This window comes from Callorhinus ursinus, unplaced genomic scaffold, assembly GCF_003265705.2.
Source record: "Callorhinus ursinus isolate GAN/ISIS: 27379988/994484 unplaced genomic scaffold, GSC_fseal_2.0 scaffold20, whole genome shotgun sequence".
NCBI lineage: Eukaryota > Metazoa > Chordata > Mammalia > Carnivora > Otariidae > Callorhinus > Callorhinus ursinus.
The window spans coordinates 3262235-3284603 of NW_027397082.1; the positions used below are offsets into that span (position 1 = coordinate 3262235).

The following is a 22369-nucleotide window of genomic DNA, read 5'->3' on the forward strand; positions in this document are numbered from 1 at the left end:
TCATAGGAAACAAACGAAACACAACTTAACGAAACTCTGAAGCCTGCCAACAATGACACAGGCTGATTTTCCTCACAATGCTTGGGGCTCGAGAGCTGAAACGTGGCGAGGTGAACGCAGGGACCAAACTATTTCCCGCAAGGATTCTTCCTCAGTGAAGTGCGAATCCGAGGGCCCAAGGTGATTTCCTAGATATGTAAGAAGGCCAGATCTGCAGTGAGCAAAGCCACAGTGAGGCTGTCAAGGATGTCCAAGTACTTTGGACAGAAGGGGGACCACCTTTTATTAAGGTGGAACTGGAGACAAATGCCAGGCAGGTGTATGGACAGCTGATGTCATCCAGGTGTGTGCAGACAGCTGATGTCATCCAGGTGTGTAGATAGTTGACTATCTCAGGGCCACAATCTTGGACTCCTGAACTATGAGAGCTTATGGAGACCTTCAGGATTACAGATGGGGACATGGAGATCCTGAGTTGGAGAGGGCTTGCCCTGGGTGACTGAGAAAGTTATTATAAGTGTGGGAGTTTGCACCCAGGTGTCCTGATTCATAGGCTGGAAACATTCATGTCCCCCTTACACCTCTTCCAGCAGTTTGCTCCTGTCCAGCTCACTCCTACAAGAGCCTGGATGGTGATTCAGGTTCTAGCCTATCCTATGGACTCCACCTGATCCAGGGGTCCAGTAGCTTAGATTTTGCCTTAGACATTTTATTAGCTATTAGTTGGGAGGATGTGGTGGTTGTTCCCAACACCCATGAAGAATGATGCATTTTTTTTCCATACTCATCTGACCATGATGAGAACTCATGTCCTATATAACGAGCTCTTAAAATTCATTAAGCAAAAAAGAGTTCCCTGCAGCGCTGGTGGTCAATGTGAATTGGGCCATATCTTGTGACTTATAAATTTCCTTTTGCTGAATGGTCCCAGGAGAATTCTCCCCAAGGAGAAATATGGGAACATGTTGATTTGATTTGATTTTGATTTCTCTGAATTCAAATCCTGAGTTTTTACAAAATAAATAATGAATACAGAGCTGTATAAGAATATTTTGGGCAGCTAGGAACCATCATCACTGATCATATGCTTTACTCTCAATTCAAATATTAATATATGGAATATTCTTTTCAGCTTTATGGAGACAGCACTGACATATAACATTGTGTAAATTTAAGGTGTACAATGAGTTGATTTGATACCCTTACATATTGCAAAATGATTACCACTGTAGCATTAGCTAACCCCTTCATCATGTCACATAATTACCATTCCTTTTTTGGGCTTGAACATTTTAGATCTACCCTCTTGCCAACTTTAAAATATATTGTACTTTAATATTATATACTATTACTTTAGTCTTTTTAATAGTCCCCATACTGTACACTAGCTCTCTTAGAACTGGAAGTTTGTACTCCTTGACCAACATCTGGAGCATCTTTATCATGGTGAGTTTTGTAAAAAGCAAAAAGTTGCAAACAACCTAAATGTCCATCAGTACTTCTTTTCTATGGGTTTAGACATATGTAGTTAAATGTGCAGGGAGGGGCCTGTGTAACCTCTGAGGGAGGGACTGGGATTAAGGTCAAGGGGACTTTAGACTTATCTGTTTCATTTTTATTAAACAGGGGAATGTGTTCATGTGCTATTTATGTCATTAAAAATAACTTGAAAAAGATAAACTGTAGAGAAAGCACCCAACTGGTATAACAGACTTGTTGTCCAATACCTATCATGTAAGGAGAGAGGGAGGGCTGGAATCCCCTGCTGGTCCCCGGGCAGCTGCCTTGTGCCCCCTTGGCTGGCATCCCAGCCACGCTGGGGAAGTAGGGAGCCAGGATTATATAGATTCACCACTTGATGGCAGACTGTAGGACACGCACACTTGAGCGTACATCAGGATAATCTGCAGTGCTTGTGAAAAATTCATTTTCCCAGGTGTCACTATCAGTAATTCTGACTTAATGGGTCTGTCTTGTGATCTAGCAATCTGCATTTTAAATAAGCACCAGAGTTGATTCTGATGAAGGTGGTCTTTGGGCCACAGTGGGAGAAGAATAATGCCTTCCTGCTATTCACCTTTTCAGGGACACTGCTCATGATCTCCTCGCATGAAAGCCAGGGCTGTCTCCCTGGTGACAAAGATAAGACACAGGGAAGACGCACCATCCCAGACATTCCAGCTGCCAAACTACCAACTCTGAATGCCATGTGCGTGTGCACACATGTATAATGCACTTGAAAAACACCATGAAGACCATTCCAGTTCTGCATTTTGTCTAAAAAAATGTTGGAAAGGGCCTCTCACCCTAGATAGTGACACTAGAATGAATTTAGAGGTGTCTACATAATAATTCAGAGATGGACATAATGAGATACGGTTTGGGTTCATCACTGAGTTTTGTCAGGAGACATATATTAATGGAAACCCAAATGAGGGGCTCCTGCAAGGTCAAGGTTCCCATCTAAATGTGACAACAAATAGCCCTTCACTGCTAAATGGCACAATGCAGATGCAAGATGATTTTTGCCATCCACAAAAGCCATTTCTAGCTGATAATGAGGCAGGGCTGGAATCAAAATGGGAAAGCAAATTGCCTTGTCTCTGTCTTTCAAAAAGAATGTAATAAAATGGCTTTCAAGTGTTTTGTTTTTGTCTCTGTGTTTATTTATCTATTTTTGTATTTGTATATATTTTCTACTAGTAGAACTGGGATACACCATCCGTGCTGCTAATGTCTGAAGTATTGGTGAAAATCTAATCAAAAGTGAAAAAATAAAGTGTCCTGAGATCTTGAAGATCTTGACAAGTTGGTCAAGCCTTGTGTCTTTTAGAGGTTCTTTGTACAGAGTGTCACCAGAGAAGATGACCTGGCTGGTTCATGGATCTTTAGGAACACAATGAGGTCCAGGGATGGTTGCAGTGAGGCCGTCTTTGATGAGAAATCCCCCAGATATGCCATGGGCAGGCAGGGGCTAGAACTGCTCTAGAATGTTGCCAGGGCCCTAGCAACTCAGCCAAACTGGATCACCCCAGCCCTGCATAATCGCACCAAATACAGGCTGCACTGTCAGCATCCTTCGTAGACCACTTGGGATATTGTTAAAGACTACATTTCAAAATGAAACAATCAGCAAAGAGGAAGAAGGAAGCAATTTCACCCAGTTATTCCACCCCAGGTCCTGACAAGGAAGCCGGGACTGCTGGCAGTCCTCCTCGGGGAAGAAATGACGCCAAGCAGTGGCTGGGGAAAGAAGGGGATGGATTCCTGACACAAAGCTTCAGCCTGCAGAACACTTTGATGATTAGAAAGACATAATGAGCACTCATTTCATGTTCATTTCCTGCCACCTGAGCACCTAACTCATACACATTCATGAGGGTCTGAAGTTGTGCATGGCTCACATAAACACAGGAAGGGGAACATATTTAAATAACAGTGGCAATGCTGATATGGCTGAGTTGAAAAATGCTATGAACACTTTAAAGACTCTTGTGCTTGAAAATAAATATGATCTATAAGGATAAACACAATTCAAATTTACTAAAGCAATTAGCAAATTTCCCAGTGATCATTAATGTCTTTCTTTCATAGCGGATGGTAGTGGCATTGACCATGGTCATACATCTCAGTGATTTTTGTAGATTTCTCTCTTACTACACTGCAGATTTTTAAACAGTAATGTTCTTCTCCTTCTCCCTCCCTGTCCCTCTTGTCTTTGATTCTTCTTACAATATCTTGCTCTGGACTTTGTGTGCCTGGTAAAAAATGATGAAATGAGGAAAAGCATTTGGGCTGAGAAAGAGAAAATTCTTCTTAAAAAGACTGTCTTCTGGAGTAATGTTCAAGTGGAAGAGTTTGGGAATGTCCCCTAGAATGACCCCCTCTTGACAAGAGGAAGTGACATAAGGCAGGACAAAGAATTATCCAAGAGTAGCCACCATTATTGTGTGCCAGCTATGTACTCGTTCTTTCACTCACGTTGGATCTTCTCCACATCCTCCAGAAGTGGGCATCATTATGGATTTCTTATATTTTTCAGGGTTGGGGTTCTTCCAGGATAAAGAATGGAACACTACATCAAAAACTAATGATGTAATATATGGTGACTAACAAAACATAATAAAATAAAATTTAAAAAAGTAAAATATTCAGGAAAAATATTAGAAATAAGTACACTAAATTAGAATTAATGAATATTCTAGATAATGGGACTCTGGATGATCTTTTCCCTTTATTATTCTGATTCATATTTCTCCACTTTTCTGTAACGTACAATTATTTGTTCATTTATCTCTTACTTTGCTCCCCAGAGGACTGGACATAGCTTAAAAAGTGAAAATGATTGAGTTAACAGGTGTTTGGTGTGTATAAATAAACATAGAGAAATAGGAAAAAAAAAAAAAAAAGAATTTGCCCAGCAACTCACATTTAGTAGAGGTACGGCTGTTACACAAGCCCAAGAGCCCTGTGTATTCCTTCTTTGGGCTTTGGAACCAGTTCTCTCCTCCATTTGACAAACTTGGGCTTACCTTACCTTAGGGATGGATTTTTTTTTTTCCTCTTAAATATCATCTTTGTCTGTTTGCCCTGTTGCTATTTCAGGAAGTGGTGAGAAATGGGAAATGAAATGTTTTCCAAATGCAATGCTGGGGTCAAGATGTCTGAAGAAAGTTGGCCATGAAGGCTGGTAGCATTTCTAAGGAGAGTACTTTGTGTACTTTGAATGTGCTGTATTGGTGTGAGGCATTGATTCTCAACCAGGGATGATCTTGTCCCTTATTCCTACCCCCAGTGGATATTGGCAATGTCTAGAGACATTTTTGGTTGTCATAATTGGGTATGTGTGCCTACCTTCTAGAGGGTAGAGACCAGGAATGCTGCTAAACATCCTACAATGCCCAGGACAGCCCCACTTGACACAGAATTATCCAGCCCAAAATGTCAATAGTACTGAAGATGAGCAACCCCGGTATAATGTGGTGCTATGTTCCTTGTATCTTTGGAAACTAGTTTTGTTTGGCATTTTTTATTTTTCATAAAGAGGAGCACAGTTAGTTACATATATTAGGGTAGGTTAAATTAATATATTATAAAGTATTCAAAAGACAACCTTAATTCTCTCATGTTTCTCTTGACATTTTCATTCAAAATGATAGAGAAGCAGGGTAGGAAATTAAGAGAGCATAGGGGTCTCCTCATAACTTTTGCTCTTTACAGTGTCACTGCTGTAAAACACTGATAACAGGGGTTAGTGAATATTTGTCATGACTCACAGCTGCTCATCATCTGCTTGTATTTGGAAAAATTCCTCATTAAATTTCCAAAGTGGAGGTCAGACTCCAAATTCCCAGAATACTTTGCAGTTAAAACTCAGGTTTGGCATCCTGGCTCTGATGCACCCAGATGAGACTTGCATTCAGACATGAATGACCCGAGGGAAGGGGGCCTCATTTTGTTGGACAAAGTTCAGCAGAGGCGCCTGAATTTTAGGGACAGTGATGGCCACAAGATTGCGTTCCTAACGCGGAAGTGGCATTGGTGGAGGTGACAGAAACAGTGGCAGCAAAACTGTACGTGGGGCTTTCTTCACCAGCAGTGGTTTGGGAAGCTTAGCCTTGAGGCTGGTTGACCAGTTCTCCCAACAATTATGTGGGCTAGCTGCCATTCTTCTCTATGTACACCAGCCAGAGTGGGCTCCAGTGTTTGCAAGGAGGAACTCAGGCTGATGCACAAAGTTTATCAGTGGCAGCGTTATTTGAAACCTAGGGTCCTTTACAAAGACTCTTTTCTTTCAATAACGTTGTGAGTTTTCAGTTTAAAACAAAAGGCAGAAGGTTCTCCTGTCTTGATAGCCTCTAGATGTGGGGCTTTAGGACTTTGGTAGCAGGTAGAAGAGGCGGCAGCTGGAGATGCAGGGAACTACTTCCTGAGGGATCCCTGCTTGAGGAACCGGACAGCGTCACACTCCAGACCTAGAGGAGGTGAAAGAAAACTGGAGGGATTGAGACATCACCTCCTCCCCCAGCCAAGGGGGGAGCTCTTGTTTGCTGTGGCACAAGCTTTGCTTAGAGAAGCCTTTTCTATTGTATTTCAATTTTATGTGTTGATCACCTTTTCAGTGTGTGTTGTGGGGAAAGTTTTATGTCTGTCTGAAAAGGTCCTTTGCACTAATTTCCTTAAGTATTTGCATAGTAAAGAGACTTATCCGGAGGTGGGTGTAGGGACAGATGCAAGAGTGCCCGTCAATATGGAGTACTTCAGTGCTTCTCTCTATTCTTATTTCCCTGATTGCTAACTCAAGGGTCTTATTTTTATTTTTTAAAGATTTTATTTATTTATTTGAGAGAGAAAGAGAGAGTGCAAGTGAGAGAGAGAGAGAGCACAAGCAGGGAGGAGAGGCAGAGGGAGAGGGACAAGCAGACTCCCTGTTGAGCAGGGAGCACAATGTGGGGCTTGATCCCAGGACCCTGGGATCATGACCTGAGCCGAAGGCAGATGCTTCACTGACTAAGCCACCCAGGCACCCCTCAAGGTCTTATTTTTAGTTGAGTGCATAATTCATGCGCAAACCATTATTTAAAATATATATATAAAGAAACAGCTTTATAATGAGATATATAAGTCTGGAAAGAACTGGAAATCAGGTCTCAGGGATAGCTAATTTACTAAAGCCACAGGGTTTTTCAGTTTTAAGACTGAGTTTCCTGGAGTAGCACCTAGGATTGTTTTCATAGTTTCCTCACCTAGCTAACTGTGTCTAGCCAATTCTGCCCTTGACTGTGAGTTCTTTGAGGGCAGGAATATATCTTACACTTCTTTCTCTCACTCAGGGCACCTTTCTACCCCTTCTCACATGGATGTATCACAAATATTGGTTGACTTAGCAGGTTTCATTGTTCCCTTTCCTCTTGTGGCAAGGAAGAGTTTCCTACTCCTCCCCAACTTTGTAGGTAAATAGGTTACTCTGGGGGCTCATCCACTCCTTTCCCTGGCAGCCCAGATTAAAATGGGCAGAAGCAAGATGTGTGCCCCACAGGCCACCGCAGAGGGCACAAGGCTATTGGGGGCTCACTTTTGATTTTGAATAGGCTGAGAAGAAAAGCTCAGCCAAGGACTGTTTCTGGTCAGCATAATAGCTTTTAAGCCTCCATTCTGTTTGGGCAAAGTTGTGTTGGAGAATTTAAAAATGACTAGGGTGTGCACTGACAAAGCTGGAAGTGATAATTGATATGTCTGGAGTCTGTGATGAAAAGCACTTTCTCAAAGTGATCTAAAGGAAACACATTTTTTTTTTCACTTTAGTTTGTGATGTCATGTCAGTTCTTACACTGCTGGGCTCAGGTTGTTGTCTTCTGTATGCAGCCAGCCCTGCCATGTTGAGTTGGCCTCTAGATCTTCTGCACGGCTCAGCCCGGGGAGCCCGGGTCGGGGAGGGGAGCCTGGCTCTTGGAATACACACAGGACAGGCTTAAAAGAGAAAACTCTCTTCTAGGGGGCATCTATTTTTTATTGCCTGGACCTAGACAAGTCTCAAAAAATTGCTGTCTCCCATCTAGTAATTAAAAAAAAAAAAAGATCCCTAGTGTTTTCTCATATGGTTGGGCTAACTGCAGTATTTCAGCATGAATTTAGCTGGCATAAAATTTTCAGATCCCTTAATCCAGTTTCCCAGAATTCTAACTGCGGTCCTTATCTGTTGTCTCTGTCTTCTGTTTTCTATATCCTGTTGCCTCCTGCCACCATAAAGCATACTACCATCTGAAGTTCATACAGCCTATGGTTTTTTCTCCTACATGGGATCTAAGCAAGGGACATTTGGGGTGAGCCATAAAGATCTGTTTAGCTTAGGGATGCCTGGATGGCTCAGTGGGTTAAGTGTCTGTCTTTGGCTCAGGTCATGATCCTGGGGTCCTAGGGGCTCTCTGCTCAGTGGGGGGCCTGCTTCTCCCTCTCTTTCTGCTGCTCCCTCTGCTTGTGCTCTCTTCCTCCCTCTCTCAAGTAAATAAATAAAATCTTTTTAAAAAAAAGATCTGTTTAACTTAAACATAATAATGCTAGGGTTGCCCTTAGATTTGTTAGAGCTTCCTTTGATAAACCACAACAGCAGAGGGATTCCTATATTTATTTAATCCCATTTGAATCTACTTGTATTTTCAGTGTGTGCAGGTGCATCTCTCATTCATTCAGAGGCAGTAAAGTAGTGAAGTACTTTGGCTCCAGAATCAGGTGAATCTAAGTGGAAGTTCCAGCCTTGCTACTTATTAGTTGTGCCATTATTCAGCGAGCCTTGAAGAGCCAGTTTCCTCATCTATAAAATGGGTATAATAAGAGTTCTGAGGCGATCAAGTGAGATAACTATGTGGTGTGTGATCTACTTAGCCTAGTGCCTGGTATGTAAAAAGCCCTCAACAAAGAGTGGCTATTTTTATCCATTCAATCAAAAGAAACATGTATCGGGTATCTGCAGGGTTCAGGCATGTTGTAGGCATCCAGGAAGAGTTTACAGTCATGGTTGGTGGAGACAGGGGGCTAAAACACTTTCAAAAGTAGAAAATAATAAAGGACAGAAAGATCATGAAAGGGCAAAGAATCTTTGAGTTGGGTTGTGGGATGTGAAGAATGTGGAGTTGAGTGCGGACCAAGCAACCGGCATGCTGGAGAAAGGGAACAACCCCTGAGAGAGTTACTGGACAGGAATGGTGAGAACATGTTAGCAGCCAGATTGGCTTAAACATCTATCTATCATCTGTCTATCTATCTATCTATCTATCTATCTATCTATCTATCTATCATCTATCTGTATCAGGAACTTGGCAAATGACCAACCGTCTTGTCTGGAAGGTGCCCCGATGGTGAACTTCCAAATACTGACCTTTGCATGCAAATATTGAGAAGGTTGTCTTTTTATTATTTTTAGTATTATGTATCAGTGATATCGACCAGAATGATGGCTCTAGTTATGGGGCCTAACTACATCCCAAATCCTTTTTCACCTTCATTAGCACAATTTCCTCTGCTTAAGATATTTGGAAGCAAAAGAGTGCCTCTGCTCTTGGGCGCATATAACCCTGTGGGTGAACATGATGGGAAACATTACAGGTAAAGGATTAGACAGGCCCAGATTGTATTTCATTCTGATGTTTTTTCTCCATATCATATTGGTTTTAGCTGTATTGATTATAACTCAGGGAGTGTGTGGGTTTAGAATAGATACAGTTGCATCAAATTGATTGCTTTTCTTCCGATGTTGACTTTTCCTCCTGTATGAGTGAATCACTTGAATTTGCAGGGTGGACTAATTTTACTTCTTTCCAGCCTAAGTGGGCTATCTGCAGCTAGAGGACAAAGGACAAGAGCTTACCAGAGAGGCGACAATGAGGGGATGAGATAGTTTCAAAGGAGGGAGGTTACAAAACCTCCTTCCTTGATCCCCTCCCCCACTGTGGTCCAGGTTAATATGCATTTCAGTGACAACTTAATGCTACTGGGGGTTTTATGTAATTTTTAAGCTTCTCAGATGTTTGTTACTTTTGTTATCCTTATGGAAATCCTACAATCACTAGTATTATTTTTAATCCTAAAATGAGGTAAGGAGGCCTGGGTGTGTTTATGTAGGAGGAAGATGGTAGGGTCCCAGTCCTGGAACTTGCCTACTGTCCTGGAAGAGTCAGGCAGATAAACGATAGGTCATGGTGGCTGAGAAAGAAAGATCAGGGGCTCCTGGGTGGCTCAGTCAGTTAAGTGTCTGCCTTCAGCTCAGATCATGATCCCAGAGTCCTGGGATGAGCCCCCAGTTGGGCTCCCTGCTCAGCGGGGAGCCTGCTTCTCTCTCTGTCCCTTTCTCCCACTTGCACGCGGGCGCGCGCTCTCTCTCTCTCCAATAAATAAGTAAAATCTTAAAAAAAAAAAAAAAGAGCGACAAGGGTGAGTAGGGGAGTACTGGGGGCCAGGGATTGAAGTGTGCCTGTGTAGGGTAACTGGCATGAGGGCAGTATTTTCTGACTTAGGAAGGTAAGACAGCGTCGTCACTGGCGCTAAGTGCGGTGACCCACAGCAGGAGCACCCTCCTCTGACCCCATAGGGACCCCTGCTTATTTTCCTTCACTCCACCCTACTGCTCTCGAGTCGGCAGCCCCCAGCCCAGAAAACAGGCGGTGAGGCAGCTGTTTGAATCAGGCCAGGTCCCTTCTCTGAAAGCTTCGGACCCAGAGAGGGGCGGGAACTCCTTAATTGTCCTCCCCCGGGACCTACGCGCCGCACCGGGTGTGTGTGTGTGTGTGTGTGTGTGTGTGTGTGTGTGTGTGTGTGTGTGTGTGTGTGTGTGTGTGTGTGTACGTGCGCGCGCGCGCGCCGCGGGAGCTGTCCGCTCTTCTGAACTTGTTACTGGCTGGATTCGTGGCTCTCCAGGCACGCCGCAGCCTGGGTGAAGGGCTCAGGGGGTCCCGAGAAGGGCGAGGGCCTGAAGGTCTGCGGCAAGCTCCAGACTTTCAATTTTAAATCCCTGCCAGAACCTCCTATCCACTCCAGCCCAGACCCTAAGCAGGGTCCAGCTCTTAAGGACGGGTCGCTCAGCTCTCCCTCACATCCCGTGGTGTAGCTCCAATCCCTCACTCCACTGCTTACCCTGCTCCGGGTCATCCTGAGAGCCTAGCGCTTGACGCCGCTCCTCGCTCCTCATCCGCCGCTCCCTCCTCCGGAGCAGGACTTTCCCAAGGCGCAACGAGCTCCCGCATCGAGATTCTCCCTCGTCCCTCTGACCCAGGTTTGTCTGACCCTCCTCCCTTTTCTGTTTCCATCGTCTTCACACTGTCCTTCTACCTAGTTGTCTAAGCACCGACTCTGGTGGTGCGCGCTCCGCCCCCATTTTTCCATACAAGGGAGCGCTGGAGTGGGGGCGGGGCGGAGGGGAGGCGCTCCCAGTCCCTCTCAAAAACTGCGAGCCCACTGGGAACTCCTGAATCTGTTGAGCTCCCGCGGGGAAGCGAGAAGCCTGCGCCGCCGTCGTGGGCTGAGGACCGCTAGAGGACAGCCGGGATTCGGCCCCTCATTGCCCGGAGCGTTTTCCCGCCCGCCAAGCCCTACTCACCAGGTAGGACCATGCTTCTGGGTCTGACCTGCGTGGACTGCCAAGGCTCTACATTGAATAGGAGACGTTTAAATAACCTGTGCACACGTAATCTCCCATAGATTTATTTTTACATAGGGGGGGATGACAGCACTTCTGATTGTTGTTGTTATTTATTTTGGCCAGTTATTCTAAAGGGAGTATTTGGGTAATTGAGGTTGGGGGGGGCAAGATTGGTGTAGGAGGGTTGAATGGACAGTGGGAAGTGACAGGCTTTGATTCTCTTCAGACAGGTGGCCATGGCCTCACTGGCGACTCAGGGCCCCCCAGTCCCTGACTTATTTTCTGGGTTGCCACCGGCGGCCTCAACTCCTGCCAACCAGAGCACGGAGGCCTCGGCGGTCAATGGGTCGGCGGCTGACCCAGGCGCTCAGGCCGTCACGCCTTTCCAAAGCCTGCAGCTGGTGCATCGGCTGAAGGGGCTGATCGTGCTGCTCTACAGCATCGTGGTGGTTGTGGGGCTGGTGGGCAACTGCCTGCTGGTGCTGGTGATTGCGCGGGTGCGTCGGCTGCACAACGTGACCAACTTCCTCATCGGCAACCTGGCCTTGTCCGACGTGCTCATGTGCACCGCCTGCGTGCCGCTTACGCTGGCCTACGCTTTCGAGCCACGCGGCTGGGTGTTCGGCGGCGGCCTGTGCCACCTGGTCTTCTTCCTGCAGCCTGTCACCGTCTACGTGTCGGTGTTCACTCTCACCACCATCGCGGTGGACCGCTACGTCGTGCTAGTGCATCCGCTGCGCCGGCGCATCTCCCTGCGCCTCAGCGCCTACGCAGTGCTGGCCATCTGGGCGCTGTCCGCGGTGCTGGCGCTGCCGGCCGCCGTGCACACGTACCACGTCGAGCTCAAGCCGCACGGTGTGCGCCTCTGCGAGGAATTCTGGGGGTCTCAGGAGCGCCAGCGTCAGCTCTATGCTTGGGGGCTGCTGCTCGTCACCTACCTGCTCCCCCTGCTGGTCATCCTCCTGTCTTACGTCCGGGTGTCGGTGAAGCTGCGGAACCGCGTGGTGCCGGGCTGCGTGACCCAGAGCCAGGCCGACTGGGACCGTGCGCGGCGCCGCCGCACCTTCTGCCTGCTGGTGGTGGTCGTAGTGGTGTTTGCCGTCTGCTGGCTGCCGCTGCACGTCTTCAACCTGCTGCGGGACCTCGACCCGCACGCCATAGACCCCTACGCCTTCGGGTTAGTGCAGCTGCTCTGCCACTGGCTCGCCATGAGCTCGGCATGCTACAACCCTTTCATTTACGCCTGGCTGCACGACAACTTCCGTGAGGAGCTGCGCAAGCTCTTGCTTGCCTGGCCCCGCAAGATCGCGCCGCACGGCCAGACCGTGACAGTCAGCGTGGTCATCTGATGCCACCGCGCCAGGGCTTGGCTGGGGAGCTCCACGTCCACTCGTCTCGAGGGTGCCCACCTGGGGCCGGACTGGAGCGCTTATTCCCAGCACCAGGGCTAATCCAATACGTGGCAAAACTTCCAGCTTAGCCCTCTTGTCCAGCTGCCTTGCCTTGTCCTTGTGTCTATGTAAAATGTGAAGTGGGTTTTGGTGGGAGTCTTGTGCTTTGCTTGGAAGAGGCCAGGGAGAGGGGAGAGGATTTATTATTTCCTCTTTACGCCCGTGAATGCCAAACAAAGCTCTTTCTCCTGGTTCACGACAGTAATTCAGAGCCGTGGCTGTCTTCCTTGCTTTCCCTTCTGCTTGCTCAATGGTGAGTTGAAGGAACAATGGGGGTGAGATTTAAAATGGCTGCGTTGGGGCTGGTGAAGCTTTTCGGGTTGCCTTTTAAAAAGGACTCAACTGAGCTGTCATACCTGATACTGATGAGTCGATCTGAATCCATTAATTCCTAGGATTGCAGGGAAATATGTATTACAAATCTATATCTGGGATTTCAGCATTTCCTGAATAAGACCTTTCCACACCAAAAGGGTTTTACTTTGAAATTCACTTGAATTTATAGCACAAAACCACTCAGGAGCCACCTTGCAAAAGGTCTTGCTATTGCTTCCCCCCTCCTTATCCCCTAACTTCTATTTGAAAATGATAAGATGAATTAGTCAATGAAGGGGTAGATATATAGGGGTAAAGAAGGAAAGGTCCAAATCACTTAAGGGGGCATGTAACTGTGCACGGGACAGACATCTCTGTGTGTTGTGTGTTTGTGTAGACACACCCAGTGTTTGCCACAGGGCAGGTACACAGATATTTGGCTTTCTGAATATTCAATGTGAACCATGTTCCAAAGCATTCTCTTGCATTCTCTAATTGCTCAGTAGCGACAGTTCAACAGCTGTCATCTGACTGCTCAGCACCTGCTCGGTGGTGACACGCTTGGAACACAACCCAGAATGCAAGGACTGGGAGAAGTTTACTTAAGGCTGGAACCAAAAAATAAACTCCCACCCAACTGCAATCAAACATTTCATTCCTTCCAGGCTTAAGGGGTCAGATGAAGACTGTTGGGCCATGATACCAGGCTGATAATCCTCACCTTCACCTCCTGAGAATTTTGTATATGAGGACAAGTGCCCTGGGACAAGGGTTTTCACATTGATGTGGGAGTAGTGACTGGACAATGAAGGTGAGAGTCTTGGGAAGTGATGCACGATATCCACCTGTCAGATCAGCCCCTGAGCATATAGGGCATGAGCTAGTGCAGCAACTACAAGTCTGTTATCATCTGTAAGACTCCAGTACCACCCTAGCTCACTATACAGTAGAATTAACTTCTCTCCTTATCTTACTCTCTAAAATGAGCTCATTCACTCATGAAAGTGTGCCCGGAAAGGAAGGGAAAGAGGGGAAAGACTTGGGGATGACAAGAATTAAGTCCTATTACTCCAGTGCCAGCAGCCACTGATGGGAGAGTAAGTATTCCTGGTTGGGCTAGTTAGCAATATGTATCTTTAGTAGTTATATAGCCAGACTGTTCGCAGCATGGGGGAGGGCAGGAAAAGCCTGGCTTGGGAGAAAGAAAAAAGCAGGTTAACTTGGGAGATGCAAGTTACCTTTGGCAATGGCACAAATAACTAACTTTCAGCTTCATCTGTGGATGTGGAGAACAAAGCTTATGGTCTAATAAATGTAGCCCACCAACAGCATTATGTGACTCCCCCGTTCCAAACGAGCGCATCCCCCAGGCATCCCAGAGGCTGACTCCTGTGCTTCCAGCAGCTCTATTACTTGGGAGGCTCAAGGCCAGACAGACATTTCATGTTTCCTCAGAGCATTCTTTTGATGGGAATGTGTGGAGAATGGAGGCGATTGGGGAAAGGCTGGGATTAGTTGGGGGAAGGATCTGATTAATTGTGGTTTCAGTTTTGGAAGGCTTAAGTCACTTGGTTCTCAGCTCTGGCTGCTCCTAGAATCAGTTGGAGAGCTTTCAAGAAACATCAGTGCCTAGGTCCTATCCCCAGAGGGTCCAACTAATTTGAGATGGGACCCGGGCCTCAGCATTTTTCATAGCACTTTGGGTGACTTTAATATGCATCCAAGGTTAAGCCCCTTAAGAATTATCCTCTAATGAATCTCAGCAACATCTGAATGAAGCTTTGTTTATACCTGCCAAAGGTATTATGAATTTGGAGTTGAATTCTGTCAGGGTGTTACATGCTACACTTGGGGAATAATATTCTTTTAGTCTTCAGACCAGTATTCATGAATCACACAGAGGCAAATCCGTATAATCAAAATATATAGGTATTCATTCAACAGTTTTCTTACAAATCTCCTATGTGTAAGGCAGTGCATGAGTCCAATCAGTTTTTTTTCAACTTTAGATTCATTCGCAGTATAAAGTTATACACCATGAATTATTCCAAATCCTGGTTTCCAGGGTGTTAAAAAAATTGAAGTGTTCTCTGATGAGCTTGATTGAAATCTACATCAACTGTGAGAAGAAAGTGTCCTCATTAATTACTAGAAAAGCCACCCGCTGTTCCTAGCCTACAACTTAAGTTAAAAATTTTAACATTTACATGGACTTTATGGAGAGCCTAAAGAGGCTGGAGAATTATGCTGTGTTTATAAACATCTTTATGAATGATCCAAATTGCCCCCTGAACAGCAACTAATTAATTCTTATCCTATCTCAAATCTATCTGGGACTAGTTTGACTGTAAAACAAATGAACTTTAAAAAAAATCTCTCAGAAGTGAGTCCTATAGAAATCCACATAGCGCTGAGGTGGAAAATTTATTTAATGTAATTTATTTTAGTTAATACCAAGCATCCAGTCCTCCTCCTGCAAAGGAGTCATACGAACCATAAAGCTGGGAACGGAGCCAGCCGGGTACTTGGCAACAGCCCATTCCGAGGCTGACAGGAGGTTCTGTAATCCTCTTTGCAAGCATTGTCACTGGGTCTCACTTTTGGCAGCCAATCAATAGATTTATCTCAGTAAATCAGCCAGGGAGTGTTTCAATATGTGTTGGCAACAGTTACCTGGAAATAGCAACTGTGAGAGATGCTAAGGTAACAATATTCCAATTGATGTAACCTTCCTGCATTTTTGTTCTTGTGGATTTTCTGCCTGCTCTTTTATTGGGGGTGCTCAGTTCCAGGTTTATTTTCTCAGGTGGGCTACTTAACCATCTCGGTCCTGTGGCTTGCATTTATGAACATTTAGTAGTCTTGCAAATGCGAGGCATGGAGCTGACATCAAGGGGACCCAGGAAAGAGCGTAGCTAGATCTGAGAGTGAACCCAGGGTCCATCCCCCACAGACGAGAGGTCAGGAGCACTTTTGTTTTACCAGGTAGATCTTCAATGGAGTTCCCTCCATGCCTTGATGTCTTTGTTATATGTGTAAGATGCATGTGTTACTGACTCATGGTATGAAGCTCTTCAGGCTGGGGCTTGCACTGTTTGCTGCCTTTTGGGTGCTCAATAAATATTAAATCAGTAGTACCAGCTCAAGTTACATACCTAGTGTAAACTACATAACCTTGGGATGGCCAGGGTCAAAGCAAAAATAAATCATATCATGGATAACATGCTACTCAATCTGGATTTGTCATTTCTAGCTAATTCCAGATATGAACTGCTCATTTGGGGTCTTCTATGACCCCCTGGCTCCAACCTCAGTAATGACAGCATTTCAGTACATGGTACCAAGCTCTGTGCTTTCCAAAATTGCATGTGCCTAAATTGACAGGTCCATCAAAAGGAGAGTAGAGAATTTCATGCTTAATTTCTATATTCATCCTTAATCTGGATCATTATTTAAAGGCTAGCATTTTATTACTTGTTTCCACCTATCACTTGGGAAATTTAAAAACATCCAACACATGGGTCTATAAACCAAATTTGATCATCTAGATTCCAAAATGTTCATGACAGTGTTACAAAGAGGATTTTCTGACACTTACAAAATAAGATTTAAAAATACATTTATGGACACCTTCCCAGGGATCCACCTATTTTGCAAAGTGAGATAAGCTACATACAGATGTTGGGCATGTAAAGTATTCCTTTGGATGAACGAGAGTTGTATCCTTGATATGTTAAAAGACTGTGCATTCTCCATCACTCTTTGGAAGTAGAAAGCTTTATTTTGAAAATTGAGTGTGCACACTCATTCTTTTCTGCTTTCCAACTCAATTCCTCTTCGTTTCCCACTGATTTCTCTATTTCTGGCCCTTTTCTGCTATTTTCTTATATTATCTATAATATACGTCCGATCTAAAGCTCCCTCCTCCCCAGTGGGAAGTGGTGGGATTCCAGCATCCACCTTCTTGTGGGTTCGTATAAGGTGAATCATGTTGGAGAGATACTCTGGCTAGTTCTGTTGCAGAGGCAGGCTTCATCAAATCAGTGGAGGGCTGCTGCCCATTGCATTTCCTGCCCACTGTGGGGTCTTGAAGCTCACACCATTGATCGTTTCCCAGACAAGCTGCACGCAGAGGTGGACAACAGGAGTTTGCATGGGATCTCCAGCTGGGCCCTTAATGTGCTAAATCTCACAGAGAGCTCTTAAGGGGGGCCTAACAACAAAAGGTCAAATGTGTTTCATTTTGATGTTTGGGGCTGGAACAAGAAAACCAGAGCCAGAAAAAGCAAAGGACAATCTCCCCTTTTAAGTATTCCTTGCCTCCCTCTCTCAGTCTCAAAGAATCCTCTTCTTGACTTGCTGACAACTAAATCCCACAGTCCCAGAACTCATCTCCTCCTTCTGGAGTGACATCTAATGATGAATGGAAAGCTACTCTCTTCTCCCCCACCATACACGCTCAGTATTGCCAAGTAATGAAAAAAAAAATCCTTTGAGCTGGGAAAATTAAATAAAAACTCCAGGTCTCAGCTCTGGGTTAGAAGTCAGGTGCTGGGCTTCTTCTCTAACCCAGAACACCACAATCACCCCTGGGTCTTCATCCTAGGAGCATGGCCCAGCCACCTGAGTAGGGGGCTCAGTGCTGAAGCATAACATACCCTGGGGCAGTCAGATGGGTGCCCTGGCCCTGCGGGGTGTGGGGTCACTATGTGGGGCAAATCCTTCCGAGGCCACTGCCCATCGTGCGGCAGATACTGGGAAGCACATTGACCTCCTCGTTATCAAGGAAAAGAGCCAAGGGCAAGCACAGGTGGAAAGCTAGAGCACTGGTAGGTGCCTTCAATGGCCATAATGGTTTCTTTAAAACAAGCCTTTATTCCCCTTTCCTTCCTACCCCAGTCTCCTCCAGCAAAGCCCCTTTCCTTTCTGTGGTAAAATTGCAGAGCTTGGGCTGTTTTCACAACACTGTTACATTCTGAGAGATGGATGTCTTCTGAGGCCTATTGTGAGACTAATAATAAGCTATCTCCACACGCAGCTGAGCCAAAGCCTCAAGACCTGGCTAGAACCCAGGTCCTTCTGCCTGACCTAACCGACCTCACCGTGGGGAATTGGCTCCATCAGGGCACCCAAGGGCCTGTCGTCTGGCACATGAGGCCTGCGGCAAAGGAGGTGTCCAACTTCCGGTGGTGGAGGAGGATCGCCGGCCTAGAGGATAGTCTCGTGGGGACCCAGGAGTTCTGGTGGGGCTTGCCGGCTAACCAGCGTGTCCATCGCCGGCACCAGTACCTCCCACTGGCTCAAGGGTGGGTTGGCCCCCAGGGACCAGCTGAGTGTCCATGGCCTGGCTGCTGGGGTCACTCTCCCCGCCAAGGGCAGAGGGTGTCTCCCACCACAGGAATGTGCTTTCAAAGGCTCAGAGGGAGTCATCAGCAACACCCTCTGCGTCCACATCCGCAGCAGCACGCAGTCCCTGCACCATATGATTAACTTCTGGCCCTCTGTCCTGGGCTCCTGTGCCGCTGGCCTTGGCCTCGGCCCCCGAATTCCAGCACTGAGTGCACGGCGCCTTCCTGTGCTACCTCGTGGTCCTCTTGCAGACAAGCGACCACGCTGTGTCTGTGTTTGGGCTTACTGTCCTCGCCGAGCATCTCTCCACATGCTGTCGTGGCTGTTCCGCCGCTGAGCCAGGCGCTGGCGGCGCTGGAGGGGCTGCACTCGAGGGGCTGCACGCCTCTGTTGCAGACCTCGTTGTGGCCAACAGCGCCGGACCTACACCAAGGGCTTGCCGTGGTCGACGCTGTGGTGGCCTCCCTGTCGCCTCCGACGGTGCCGCTGTCCTCCCAGCCCCTCTGCGAGCACAGACGGGCCCAACCACCGTGGGCCCGCAGGCGGAGGGAGGGCTCCCTGCTACTGCCTGTCCAGGCAGCCTGCGTGTTGCCGCCGCTCCCAGCACTTGAGCGTCTTTCACCTGCTCCAGAGACTGGGCCTGAGCCTCATCCCCGGTGCTCAGTGTCCTGCAACGGCTCTGCGCCGGGGAACCGCCCGCACCTGCGCCCACTCCATGCCCTCCAGTTCTCGCCCAACTCCGGGGCTTGCCTTCGGTCTCCATCCTCTGCCTCTCACTCTACTCCCAGAACCGAGGGGAGGCTAAGGCCATGCCCTGTATCTCGGGCCCCCTCCCTTGCTCTTTCCCGGCTCCAGCCCCTGGGCACTGCGGCTGTGCGCCGCCAGGAGGTGGACGCCTAGGGATGCGGGCGCCGCGGGGCAGGCGGTGGTCTAGGCACCCGGGCGCTACAGCGCGATTGCTGCCACCTGCCGGGTGAGGCGCATTCAAGGTTCTTGGAGAGATTCTGGCATTGGTGGCGGGGCTTGGAGAGGATGCACTCAGGCAGTCCTTGGGGGAGCTTCTCTTGCCCTGGGCAGCTGCCCGGCCCTGGCGTGGAGAAGCCATACTTTGGGGCTCCTCTTCATGGCAGGTTCTGTCGTCCTATTCTAAGTGATCCGGAGTTTCTCAGGTGTCCCTTGATCACTGTGGAGACAACGTCTGACTTCCGAGGAAGGAATCTGCAGTTTCCGTGTTGTTGAGCCCTTGCCTGTGCGGCAAGCGGGTGGGGATCCAGCGGTCTCCATGGTGAGTGGTTGTGTGTGTGCGCTTGCGGGGTGCTGCCTGGAGAGCGCTGCCCGCCCCCCCCCCCCCCGCTTCTGACATGGTTGTGTCACCTGATTGTCTATTTCCTGTGCATTATCTCCAAGTGGGAAGTAACACAAAACTGCTTTTATTGTGTATGTGCTGGGGACTCCAGAGATCCCATCCTGCTAGTGGAAATGGTGGGAAGGGGTGGGAGGCAAAGAGGCAAGGAAACAGATTCGCAGGTCCAGAGGAGGAGTCAGACCTTGGGGGGCCTCTCCCAGTGGCTCTCCTGCAGCAATGTGTTTGGCTGTTTTTCCTGAGGGAACCAAGTGGCAGCGCCCAGCAAGGTCTTCATGTTGGGAGTGGAGGTTCCTGCAACCTGGTCAGAACACACTTCGTGTTTTCCCTGAAGATGTGGGGTCAGCAGGTGGAACGAAGCTAGCCCAGGAGAAAAACAAAAATCACCTGTTGACCCACTGCTCCACGAAATTGTTGATCTAAAGCTAGGCTTCTTGCTGAATAAGGAAACTCCAGCATCGAGATTATTTTTTAAGTCACAAAAACAACAAATCTTTTACTTTAAAAAAGAATAGGTGAAAATTTCCCTTTTACCTCTCCTGGGGAAGTTGTTAATAGTTCGTGCTTTTCTTTCCAGACTCTATCAGGAGCACACATATATGCAGTTTATATTTTACAAAAATGGGATTAAACTGTACATAATGTTTTATAATTTACTCTTCTTAAAGTTATATTAACGATGGCCTTCTATGTTGAGACATAGGGATGGCCCTCATTCTAGGCTGGCTGACTGAAGAGGAGTTGGTGGTCTGAATGTACCACTATTTAGCCATTTTTCAGCCAGTGAGTGGCATTGGTTGAAGAGACAATTTTGGGACTTAGAAGGGCTCCCAGAGCTCTGCAAGAAATGCAGAGCAGTTTGAATTTGTTCTAATCACAGAGACTAGGATGCTGCCCCTTGGTGGATGGGGGCAGGGTGAGGGGATGATTCTTTGTGGAGCCTTCCCATTGATACCATCTGAGTGGGTTGTGGGAACCTTGGCTCCCAACACAAAGGCCTTGCCCGTTTCTCCTTGGCTGTTTCCAGATCCTGCTCAGCACCTGATCATGGCTGGTGCCACCCCAGCTGTTCCCCTGCAAACAATAGCTGGTGTTTAAAATGACACACTGACAACCCAGGGTTGGGGGATGGGGTGAATCCCAGGAGTTGGGAGGTGAATCCCTCTTGTATGTTGAATTCACAAAGGTCAAAGACCCATGGGGAGTAAAGTGCTTCACCTTTTTTGACCACAGGTGTTTCAGCCAGGTCCCATCCCAACACAGTTGAGGAGGGTTTATTGATAAAGGGTCTGTTTACAAAGGTGAGGGTGTACGTAAGTATGAGGATTGAGCAGTAACCAGTAGCTAGTAGAAGCAGAGGAGCTGTTACCATCCCTGATTTCAGGAACATCCCCGAGGAGGGGAGGGAGAGGTTGCTGAAACTCCGAAGGGCAGAGTCATTTAGTGAAGACCATCTTCGGAGGCGCAGTGTCTTCAGAGGAGGGCTAGAGCCAGCCCAGGTGTCTCCACAGATTGGGAGCCAGGGGAGAAAGCAAGTTGACAAGAAACTGGAATACTCCCCCGACACGCCTAAGCATGAAAGTGGTACACAAGTAAGTGCCATGCAAATTCAGTGGAGGAGATATTCACATTTGGCCTTCATGATCAAAGAAGTCTTCATGAATGAGGTGGCTTTTGAGCCAGACTTTGAAAGTTCCTGAGATTGTAAGCAATAAAGAGAGTAATGGCAGGAAAGCATGCTATGGACAGGGAAGAGCATTAGTGAGAGGTCCGAGGTGCGAAAGGATGATGTCCAGTGGAGGGTATTGGCTGTGCTTATGAGAAGGATGAAAGATGGGTTGGCTGAAGCTAGAGCCAGGAAGATTAATAATACCAAATAAGTTTGTTGAATTCTTACTATGTGCTGGGTACTTTCCATTATATCATTTATCTCCCAACACATTAGGAAGTAGGCATTCTTACTACTTTTCTTAATTTACAGCTAGGAAAACAGACATTTAAGAAAGCCAAGCAAATTGTCAAGGTGTCCCAGGTACTAAGTGGTGGAGCTGGGATCTGAATTCCAGAGCCTGCATCCTTATCCATGTAACATCCTAATTTGAGTTTCAACCTAAGGAGTCTGGGCCTTTTGGGAGGCAGTAGGGAGTCATTGCAGGTTTAGAATGAGCGGGAGATAAAAAAAAAAAAAAATGACTTGTTCAAGAACATACTCTAGGAACCAGCTCTGGCAACGGGGAAAGTGTGGTTCAGGGAGAGACAGGAAGCAGGGAGATGAGTTAGAGAATCGTTACCATCTTCTGGGAGAAGGAGAAGAAGGGTTAGGGGTAGGGCAGTTCAAGTGAGGATGGAGAAGAGACAATAGGTGGCAAAGGGCTTTTGAGAGAAATTAGCATCAGATATCTGAATGTCTTCTTAGGTTAGATGTTTCCTATGTGCCCTATTTGCATTAGGAAGAAAAGGTAAAATATGGGGTCTATGCCATAGGTACTTAATACCTGCATCAATCAGGAATGCTTTCTGTAGAAAGTAAGAGAATACCCAATGAAGCATAAAGCATTAATCTTGAGGACCTTTACTGTCTGACTCAAAAAGAAATCTGGAGGCAGGCAATTTCCGGGATGGTCCTCAAAGACCATTGGTTACCCAAAGATGATTTATGTCCCAGTAATATAAAGTACTTAAAACATCATACAAATCCTTCAGCAACGCCCCAAATGAAAATTTCTTATCAGCCTCCTTCCTTGTACCCCTTCCACACTC

The 22369-nt window shown here is 46.9% G+C and overlaps 1 protein-coding gene and 1 long non-coding RNA gene across 3 annotated transcripts in view; both read left to right on the forward strand.

Moving 5' to 3' along the window:
- Positions 1–10733: 10733 nt before the first annotated feature.
- PRLHR (prolactin releasing hormone receptor) lies at positions 10734–16608 on the forward strand. Of its 2 annotated transcripts, none has more exons than XM_073904128.1 (2): positions 10734–10765; positions 11362–16608. In XM_073904128.1, the coding sequence occupies exon 2, from the start codon at positions 11368–11370 to the stop codon at positions 12478–12480; it is 1113 nt and encodes a 370-aa protein (XP_073760229.1). In that variant the 5' UTR covers positions 10734–10765; positions 11362–11367; the 3' UTR covers positions 12481–16608. The 2 variants fall into 2 exon arrangements, with proteins under 2 accessions (XP_073760229.1, XP_073760228.1); XM_073904127.1 differs by lacking the exon at positions 10734–10765 and adding an exon at positions 10980–11092.
- A 2681-nt stretch (positions 16609–19289) lies between these two features.
- LOC141374622 (uncharacterized) overlaps positions 19290–22369 on the forward strand; it is a 214310-nt gene continuing 211230 nt past the window's right edge. Inside the window, exon 1 of the long non-coding RNA XR_012381643.1 lies at positions 19290–19531. This is a non-coding gene — a long non-coding RNA (uncharacterized lncRNA). The remainder of the gene's footprint in view (positions 19532–22369) is intronic.

What these genes read in the sequence shown, in the direction of transcription:
- PRLHR (XM_073904128.1), top strand. Translation starts at nt 11,368, where the DNA reads ATGGCCTCACTGGCGACTCAGGGCCCCCCAGTCCCTGACTTATTTTCT.